Source organism: Coturnix japonica, chromosome 17 (assembly GCF_001577835.2).
Source record: "Coturnix japonica isolate 7356 chromosome 17, Coturnix japonica 2.1, whole genome shotgun sequence".
NCBI lineage: Eukaryota > Metazoa > Chordata > Aves > Galliformes > Phasianidae > Coturnix > Coturnix japonica.
Window position 1 is genome coordinate 8,952,434 of NC_029532.1, and position 9,888 is coordinate 8,962,321.

At 51.6% G+C, this 9,888-nt stretch overlaps 1 protein-coding gene across 1 annotated transcript; it reads right to left on the minus strand.

Moving 5' to 3' along the window:
• Window positions 1–292: 292 nt before the first annotated feature.
• Window positions 293–3,829, minus strand: LOC107321924. Its single transcript, XM_015879389.2, has 7 exons — window positions 3,739–3,829; window positions 2,654–2,863; window positions 2,441–2,512; window positions 2,248–2,349; window positions 1,431–1,532; window positions 570–711; window positions 293–410 (listed from the first exon to the last, which is right to left on the minus strand). The coding sequence occupies exons 1-7, from the start codon at window positions 3,827–3,829 to the stop codon at window positions 293–295; spliced, it is 837 nt and encodes a 278-aa protein (XP_015734875.2).
• Between the last annotated feature and the right edge of the window lie 6,059 nt (window positions 3,830–9,888).

Here is a 9,888-nt window from a genome sequence, read left to right on the forward strand (position 1 = left end):
CACTTAATCGTCAGTGTCCAGCAGGAGATCCCAAAGCTCTGGAGGCATCGTTGTACCCAGTTCTGAAACTTCCGCAATCAAATTGAAAGTATTGGTGATGCTTGTGCTGGACAACGCAGGGTTAAGGACAAATGCTCTGCTGCTGACTCTCTGTTCTCACTTGCAGGGCCGTCCTCTTTCATGGCTTTCAGTTCAAGCTCCTGGTCTTCCAGATGACCTTGAAGACTTCGGGCCTCTTCAATGGCAGAATGGAACGGACTGGAGCTATTACGGAGATTCTTGTTTGACTGGGTCAGAGTCTGTCTCGTTGCCTTCCCCAGCTCCATCTGCTCTCATCTCCAGTCGGAACAGCCTCACTGTCGGTATCGGGATCAGCTTGTTCTGCTGCTCTCTTTTCCCTCTTGCGTGCTCTGTGAGAATGAGTTTCAGAAAGCACTACTCACTGACAGGAAATAAGGGGAAACTTGAAAGACTTTGCAATGTAAAGTTTGGCCGTCCAGGATCCTGGCACCACAAATGCTTCATTGCCAAATGCAGCAATAAGGTGTTCTGGGGAAAGGCCAACTCACAGGTAGTCTTTGAGCACCCATATCACAACACCAACGGCCAGCACCAGCGCAGGCAGCAGCATCGCTGAGACCGTCACCGGAATGCGGCGCTTCCGCACAGATGTGTGAGCAGCAGCCTCTGTGCTTTTGCCTGTGTTCATCCCTGGAAGAAATGAGACAATGTCCCACGTTACCTTCAGCTGCGCTACAGATAATCTCTCAGTGATGGGATTCAGCTTCATAGGCCCAGGAGATTGTCTTTTTCTTCAGTGGGTGCCTCCGTCTCTGGTGCCGAAGCACCGGAGGACAAGAAGGATTGCTTCCACCTCTCGTTGGGTACGGAGAGGCTGCACAGGCACTACCCGTGTCCTCCTCTGGGCCGAGAGCTGGGGCTGTACTCTGGGGTCTGGGCTTGGTCCGTGGGGAGAGCTACAGAGCAGAATCCCTCACGCTTTTCCCGGCATGCGTGTCCTGAGCTCCCCCTGTGGGACGCCCCCCAGGCTGAAGGTCAGGCTTCAGCCAGCACAGGGCACAGCCAGAGCCAGCCCAGGGGAGAAACACTCCTGCAGGCTCCTACCACACAGGATCCCTTTCATCCAAAAGGGCAAAGCTTACAAGTCTCTGCGATCTGGGAGCGGTGGGAGCTGAGCAGGGTCACAGAGGTCTGCAAGTACCTTCCCTGGCACATTGCTGGAACAACTCTCCACACCCCACGAAGGCCAGCCATTTTCAGAGAGCCACCCCTGGCTTCTTTTACATGTGCTCTATGCTCACACGCTCAGGTCTGGCTGCTGACCTGGTGTGCAAGAGCTGGCAGCAAGAGCCTGCAGGCACGCAGTGACTCTGGTTCGTGACACCGTATGATCATGGGACAGAAATTACCTGGCATGCCGGTTGGTGCTGCCTGCATTCCTCTGTCCGGGACGGGCAGTGTGGGATATCCACCTTCCTGGAGTGCATCCCGCTCACTTTGTTGGTCCGTTCCTTTAGAAAGAAAGCAGGGCAGTAGGATTGGGATGTCACGTGCCCTCATCAAAAACTGAGCTTCTCCAATCCCGAGCTCAGGTAAAGTCTGTTGCTCCCAGCCCCCCAAAGCCACTACAACCCCCTCTGTTACCCAAGGGCATTTGGGCCCTCCCAGCTATTGGACAATGCTGACTCCCTCACACCTCTTGAGGAATCAGCTCCTGTGCAAGGCCCTCACATACTGTGCTGTGAGCATCACCAACCATCACATTCCACCCACTACAGACAGGCATCTGCAGGCTGAAATTCAAGCTCCAACAGAAGCGCCTTCTCCACCTCATTTCCAGCATTAGCAAAGGCAGCCAACCCTGCTCGGGATGCTCCTCCTGCCTTGAACTTGCTCAGCTGCACGGAGGGCTTTGGATGAACAGAAGCACAGCGCTTGCCACTTTGCCACTTGCTGCCATCTGGGTGCCAACGACTGCACAAAGCAGCTCTGACAAGTAATGGTTGTGCTGGGGGAGCAGCTGCCTCTGGGTCTTGGCTGGATGCAGACCATCTGGCAGCAGACCAGCTCTGGTGCTTGACAGCACCTGCAAGGTGATACATGGAACACGGCTGCAGCACGGCTCTGACCCATCCCTTCCTGCTGTGCAGGCTACAGCCTGCCCACACCTGTATATCACACCTCAGCTTCCCAGGTCCCACAGTGAACAGACTGAAGTATACCCACCACGCTCTGCCTTCTCCATTTCCTTCAGCAGTCGCTTCAGGAGACGGGATGAGCCCTGAGAGTATTTTCCTCGTTTGGATTCATCCTCTTCTCTTTCCGGACCTTAACAGAATGTATGAAGTTAAATATCATGTGCATGAAGATCTGAAGATCAGCGGCGAGTCAGCCAAGTCAGTGAAGACAGAGTACTCACTGCTGGGATTCCAGCTGGGCTCCAGCACAGGAGGAAACCGATGACCGGGCAAGGCCCACACTGGGGGCACTTCTGCAACCAAAGACCCATGAAAAGTTTTAGTCACACACTACAGCATCAACTGAGTAGCAGAGCATACAGGGGACTGTGCCATGAAATGGCACTGAAACGGGCAGCAAAAGCTCTCTAAAGAATTTCAAAGCTATGACGTACCTGCGCGATCCGACAGAGTTTCAGTTCCAGATCTCAGAGAGGAAGCTGGATCAACTCCTCTAGTCAAATCTGCAAATGAACACAGGACAAAGCAACTGCTACTGAGCATCCCTTCAGCCACAAGGTCGCAGGATGCAATTAAAGCCAGGGATTCCTTCACAACACTATTCTCTCCCTTCCGCACAGGAGCGCCTCGGAAACAGTTCCGGGCTGCCTACAGGGGCACCTAGAAGTGAGCCCTCCTGGAGTTCACCCCAGCTCTAAACTCAACTGCATGGAGTGGGGTAAACCTCAGCTTTGGTAAGCCACTTCCTGGAGACACAGCTGTCATCACGGATAGAGGAGAAATGTTCCCATTGCATGTGCCCATCTCTCTTTTCCTTAGTGAGCTGCAGTGGTGGAAGTGGCTCAGGTAATGACACGGGGGGGAAATTCCAAAGCTGCACAGAGGCCAGAGGCGACCTGCTGGCTGGTATTCCACAGCTTTCCAAATACTGTCTCCAGGCCATGGGAAACAATTCTCAGGGACCTCGTGGAAGAACACTTGGCCCCTTGAAAGTTTCTTACTGGGAGACCTTGGAGATACAGAGACAAAGCCAACTCACAGATTACGTGGAAGAAGATGCAGCCCCTCAGGGCTTTCTTACTGGGAGGCCTCTGATGGACAGCAAGGTCACACTGAGGCACTGGAGGAAAGCACACCTGTCTCTTCCCCTGGGCTGTGGACTGGGGCTCTGTGTAGAAACTGGGATTCATCTACAGGGAGTGCCATGAGCCTGAAGCAGAAATGCTCATGCACGCCCAGCACGCCTCTTCTGAACTCTCCCCGGGCATCTCCCAGGACGAAGGCTGTGCTGCAGCCAGCAATTAGCAGAGCTACAGCCTGGCATGGCTGGAGCCAGCCCTGGGGAGCAGCGCAGCCACGGGCTCTTGCCCGGCTCCTGCAGTGCTGCCCATCACCCCCTACCCAGCAACACCCCCATGGAAGGCAGGCCCCAGGCAAGTGTACTACAGGGCCGTGGGGACACAGCCTGACTTCTTGCTCCCAGCGCTGCTCAGTTTGGGTCCCATCTCTACCCACTCACCTGCTCCCCGTGCTCGCCACGGAGCAGCACAGCTCTCCTGAAAACTCATGGCCACCAATAGGAGGAAGAGGACAAGGCGGGCAGGGTCCATGGCCGCCCCCACACTTGCACCACGCTTCCAACACCACCGCTGCAGCCACAGTGAGTGTCGCACTGAGCCAAGCCTGCGGCACTAGACAGTGTCAGAGCCAGGCCTTGTGAGCTCACAGCACAGTCATCGGGTGGGCCATTGTGAGCTCACAGCTCCGGGTGGTGGCTCCCCGCAGGCTGCTGCTCTTGTGATGCACTGCACCAGGGCTTCATGGGGCTGGTGCTTACATCATAGAAATGCAGAATCATAGAATCATAGAATTACTCAGGTTGGAAAAGACCTCATCAAGTCCAACCTCAGCCTAACCATAATATCCTAACAACCCCCTGCTAAATTATATCTCTGAGCACCACATCCAAATGTCTCTTAAACACATCCAGGGATGGTGACTTGACCACCTCCCTGGGGAGCCTATTCCAGTATTTAGCTACCCTTTCTGTGAAGAAGAGTTTCCTAATCTCGGGAACCATCATGGACCAATAAAAGGTCAGCCAGGGGATCAGGCCTAGTCAGCATGGGTTTATGAACGGTAGATCCTGCCTTACAAACCTAACTTCATTCTATGTCAAGGTGACCCGCTTAGTGGATGAGGGTAAGGCTGTCAATGTGGTCTACCTGGACTTCAGATGATCATGGAAACACAGAATCGTAGAATGGCTTGGGTTGGAAGGGACCCCAACCTTCATCTAGGTCATCAGTAATGATATTAAACAAGATGGGCCCCAGTTCCAACCCCTGGGGGACACCACTTGTAATGGGTCACCAGCTGAACTTAACTCCATTAAGTACCAGTACATGCTGGGTACGGCCCACTAGCCAGTTCCTTCCTTACCCAAAGAAGGGTCTACATGTCCAGGCCATGAGCAGCCAGTTTCCCCAGGAGAATACTGTGAGAGACCGTGTCAAAGGCTTTGTTGATGTCTAGGTAGACTGCATCAACAGCCTTTCCCTCACCTACCAGTATGGTCACCCAGTCGTAGAAGGAGATGAGGCTGGTCAAGCACGACCTGCCTTTCATGAACCTGTGCTGGCTGAGCCTGACCCCCTGGATGCCGCTCACATGCCCTGTGATCTCACCCAAGATGATTTGTTCCATAACTTTCCCCAGCACTGAGGTCAGGCTGACAGGCCTGCAGTTTTCGGATCCTCCTTATGGCCCCTCTTGCAGATGGGAGTCACATCGTCAAGCCTGCAGTCATCTGGGACCTCTCCAGATATCCGAAAGTGCTGGTAGGTAGTGGAGAGCAGCTTGGCAATCACCCCTGCCATTTAAAGGGACATCCCTGTGCAGGGCACCAAGGGGATGACCGCGTGGGAGCACAAAGAAGGGCTGCAGCAGACTAGAGCAAAAAGTCCCATTTCACCTCTATGTTGGTTGTGAGCTGTTCTTGTCTGTGTTACAGCTTGTTTGCTCCCATGGAACCTGCTCCACCTGTTCAGCATCCCCTTGACTAAGAATTCCGCATCACTGCTAAGACAGCCAGGACTTTAGTAAGGATCACTTGCATAAGGATGATTATGTTTGCCCCTAATAAACAGCGCAAGCCTCAAACCTAGGAAGGGCTGTGGCTATTCTTAAATACGAATGGTACCGAGCAGCAGACTGGTGACTTTAGAGGATGTTGTGAAGGCAACTGAGGCATTAGTGGGCTGAAACTGTGCTCCTTCAAATGAGCCCCTGGCAGTCACGCCAGCAGTCGCCTGCTCTTGATCTTCACTGCTCTCCTGTTGTATCCCTTCCTACCATTCCAGTAGCTTCTGGGACATCACCAGTAGAACTGAAGGCACAGGCCGTGGCAGAAGACACACCATCTTCCCACCATCGTGCACTGCCTGACTTTGGGAAGCCATTCCCATTCCTTGCTGAGAAGACATCCCCTGGTCTGGACGCAACTCACTCCAAATTACACTCTTTCTCCTAGTATAGCCTAGCTACATTAAGGATATTGTTTCAAGACTAGTTGGTGCACAATTTAAGCTCCAGGCCTGAAGCAAGCTGGCAGCCCCACAGGGAGACATCCGGTGGGAAAACTGTTTAGGCCAGTGTGGAATTATTTGTGGGGTGTCCTCAAGCCTCCTTCCCAGAGCTGCATGGTAGAGACTGCTACACCGTTGCTTCCAGCTGTCTGAAACACATTGACAAAAGTGAATCTCATCTGATGGATTTCATAACTGTTTACCTCAATCAGAGCCCGTATCATTCTGAAGAAGAGACAAGCGGCCTACATTTCTTCTTCTTAATTAACATCTGTTTCCATGCAACTTTATCTTACTTATCTGCTTTGTAGCCTGGCTGTACTCTGGCTTCAGGGAAAGGAAACAGAGCTCTGACTGCTCAGCTCAGGAGGGCTTCTAAATGACACACTGCTTAATTGATTCCTTTGGGGAAGGAAGACAGAAGGTGATGGGTGATGTTGGAGCAGGGGAAAATGAGGTACCTGGTGCTGGACAGCAACATGAGTAAGGAGGTGGAGGTGGTGGCTGATAAGGAAAGGTGCTAGCTGCGGGAACAAAGGTGGGAGGGCACTCAAGACTCTGACATCTGAAACACAGCTGATAAATCCCTCTTCAGCGAGAGCTTCATCTGCACCTTTGTCTTGATGTCATGATACATATTTGTAGTGCAAAATCATACTTTTCAAGAAACATAATTCTTTTTTGACCTGGTGGTAAATTACATTGCTTGCCATAAGTCGTATCAATTCAGGATCTGCACAGTACTGAATCAAACATGCATGACCGTCATGATTTAAATCATTTAAATTATTTCAGTGTGTTTTTACTCTACACAAGAGCAAATGAGCATAGAAGGAAAAGAACTAAGTCTTAACAGCTAAAACACAGCTGTAACCTCTGGAGTTTTCCTTTCTGCACCTCGTTTGGTCTTCTGCAGAACTCTGAAGTGAGCCAGCTTACCCAGCAGATGATAGTGTGGCTGAGAGTTGACCTGCTCTTGAGGAAGTTGGAAAGGGATTGGTTATGCCTTGTTGACATTTCTAGAAGTATCCAGAAGAGATCAGCATTCACTAGCTTTTAGTTTACTCCCATGAGACTTTCCCAAAGGTATCTTTTGTCTAAAAAAAGCTGAGCAGACTCCATTGAGCACTATGAGGCCACATTAGTCTTGACTGGTTTTTATGGGCTGCACAAGAGTCACCTTCACTTCCCTGTTGTTTGACTTCAGATCACCCCATGGGCTGACCCTGGCGTTGGTTTCCTTAAATTCGGATCTAGGAGGCGTCCACTTCCATTATGATGAAAGCGCAGAAGTCATGCGAGCATTGCTGAGGTCACAATGGTTGGCACGGTGGGAGGAGCACGTGTCCCACAGCTGGTGCTCTGGCGAGCGTGCTGCACGCGGAGACTGAGCTCTGTGCATTTCGTGGAACAGATCACCCTGGCAGAGCCTGTCCGAAGGACTGCTGTGCTGTGTTGGTGAGCTGAGCGCAGCTTAGGCTGAACAGGCCCAACAGGTGAGCTGGGTTTGGTGCTGGCTGGCTGCTGGGAGGTGTCTCTACAGACATGAAATGCTAGGCCGGGGAGAAGTCCCCAGCTCCAGCAGTGCCCCTCCACATGGCTGTTCCCAGGGGAAAGAGGTTCTTGTGGAGATTCCAACCCGTGTTTTGGTGAGGATGATGAAACACCATTCATAAGGAAGGCGAGGACAAACAGAGCGCAACTTGTGCCTCACTACCACACGGATGGCTGGGTGCAGAGCTCCTGAGGAGATGGAGAAGAGCACTTGCTGACACAAGCCATGGCAGTCAGACACAAGCTGCAGCTAGCGTTGGGACGTTCTTGCAGCCAGCTGATTCCCAGACCTTTCCCTCCACAAGAGACTCAATTGCATGGCAGAACAAAGCTGGGAATATACTTCTCCCTCATGACTTTTCTCTTGTGGATGATTTCTGCAGGGTTCCTGTTTGCAGGGAGATTTGGAGGATCGAGGCAGTCTTAGGAAGAGTGAAGCCAGCTCTTTCCAAGAGCAGGGAAAGTTCCTGTGGAGAGAGCTTGTGAGAGAACTTGTGCTTCCTCTGACACTTGAGCGATCATGTCTCAGCAAGGAGACAAGTGCGGATCCAATGCCTGCTCTGTGAGCGGAAAGGTATGGCTGGGTTCCTTTGGCTTGACTTTTCTTCTTTGTTCCCATTTGTAAGGGGAAGGAGTGGAGCAGGGGGCTAATGGCACGGGCAGGGCTCAGGCTGTATTTTCCCTTAGAGATCAATGATGTCTCAGCACTCTGATATCCCATCTCTGGCACGATCTGGAAGCTCTCTGCCAAACTCAGCTGCCCGTTCCGACCTGAGTTTCTTCCTTTCTCTCTTCAGAGGCGGCGCGACACTATTTGCCGTGTTTGGGAAATGCAGCCAGCAGACTGCCAGACATCCAGCTGCACCTTTCAGCGCGCAGAGGGACGCAATGGGGATGGACTGTCTTTACTGCCACGCAAAAGTGAGTTTCTCTTCTGTCTGTAAAACAGGGTCTTTCTTTAGTGGGGGGTGGACACGGGCTAACAGGACAATACTGCTACTGTCATCTGTGAAATCAACACACGATCTCTTCTTTTAGGGACAGAGCCCGTGCGTCCATGCAATGGTGCTGGGCAAGGTGGGAAACGGAAAGCCCACGCAGGTAAGAACCTCTTGTGAGCTGTGGTGTGGGTACCTGCCACTAAATAGGGCTGCATGAAGGGGTGCATGTGTGATGGAAGAGTGAAGAAAGCCCACTGCAGATCTGTGCTGACTGCAGAAATGGCACCATGCTGTAGCAGCAAAAAGGAAAATGGTAGGAACTACACTTGGAGAGTTGAAGTTGGTGGTTGGCTGTGCTCAAATCTTCCTCCCAAGAGATGCTCTTCAAGTATTTCTTGTTTCTTTCTGCCAGAAGATGACGCAAGCGGCCTTCCAGCAAAGCGCAGCCTTGCGGCAGGTCTGGGTAGGACTGCAGCCTGTGACGTGGCACCCAAGAGAGGTACAGAGGCACAACAGGCATCAGGGTTTGATTCAATGTCTTTCTAGTTAGGCTTTCTGTCCTTTCTTTCTTCATACTCCTTTTGCTGCGTGTTGCTTGAGGTCTTCGTCCCTGGGATTTACAATTACCTTCCCTGTCCAGATTTGAAATGCAAACCCACACTTCAGCTAAGATCCTAAGATCCGCTACTGTGAACACGCAAGATGAGATTTCCTAGTATTGTGGCCCATTTTGCTACAGAAATTAGCCTTGGTCACTCTTTAAATCTTACTGCTTCTCCTTTCTTGATTATAACAGATGTACGCCTGGAGCCAAATGGAAAGATCTACGTGAAAGCAGTGCAGGAAGTGCTTTCTGGGAGAGATCATCTCCAGGCTGGAGGGCTTCCTGTAACAGCAGGTCCCAGCTCTGTCTCCAAGACCCTGGCTGGGTGTAAACGCAAGGGTTTGGACAAAGAGAAACAGACTGCAGCGCAGTTGCCTGCTACCAAAAGAGCCAGAGGCCAGAACAGAGACAGTGTGCCGGCCCCAGCAGCACACCCTGGGCCTGCCCCAGCACTGAGCTCCAAGCAAAGAGGTAAGAAGGTGCTGCGGTACCGTCCTGGTGAAGTGCAACACATTGAGTTTGCTTAGGGCTTGCTTTTTCCTGCTCTGTAGAGGGGATAAGAGTTGAAGGCTACAAAGTCCAAAGGCAGTGAGGTGCCAGAATACCTAAATGCATCTCTTTCTGTTAACTTCACAGTGGTCCCCCTGGAAATGTTACTCACTGAGAGGCTTCCTAGTCCCATTTGCTTTGTCTTTGGACTGCCATTTGTTTTCTCGGCACCCATGTTTCTGCAGCTTTGCTGTAGACAAAATGAATTCATTGGTATTCTTGCTTTCCAGCAAGAAGACAACAACAAAAAGAAAGGAAAAGGGAAATGAGAAAGGCTTCTTTGAGAGCTGCACGTGCAGAGGTGAGTCCTTGGTGAACACAGACACGCATTCTCTTGTTGGTCTCAGTGCCTACATCTGTCAGACATAAAAGAGATGGCAAAATCCTGAGAGAAGCGATGGAATAGAAAAATTGTGTGTTTGAGGAAATGACAC

Excerpts from the sequence above, each read along its gene's own strand:
- LOC107321924 (XM_015879389.2), bottom strand. The coding sequence starts at position 3,829 with ATGGACCCTGCCCGCCTTGTCCTCTTCCTCCTATTGGTGGCCATGAGT. Across the intron at positions 2,864-3,738 it reads GTGGCGAGCACGGGGAGCAG|CCCGGAACTGTTTCCGAGGC; the intron begins GTGAGTGGGTAG and ends CCCTGTAGGCAG. Across the intron at positions 2,513-2,653 it reads AACTCTGTCGGATCGCGCAG|AAGTGCCCCCAGTGTGGGCC; the intron begins GTACGTCATAGC and ends CTTTGGTTGCAG.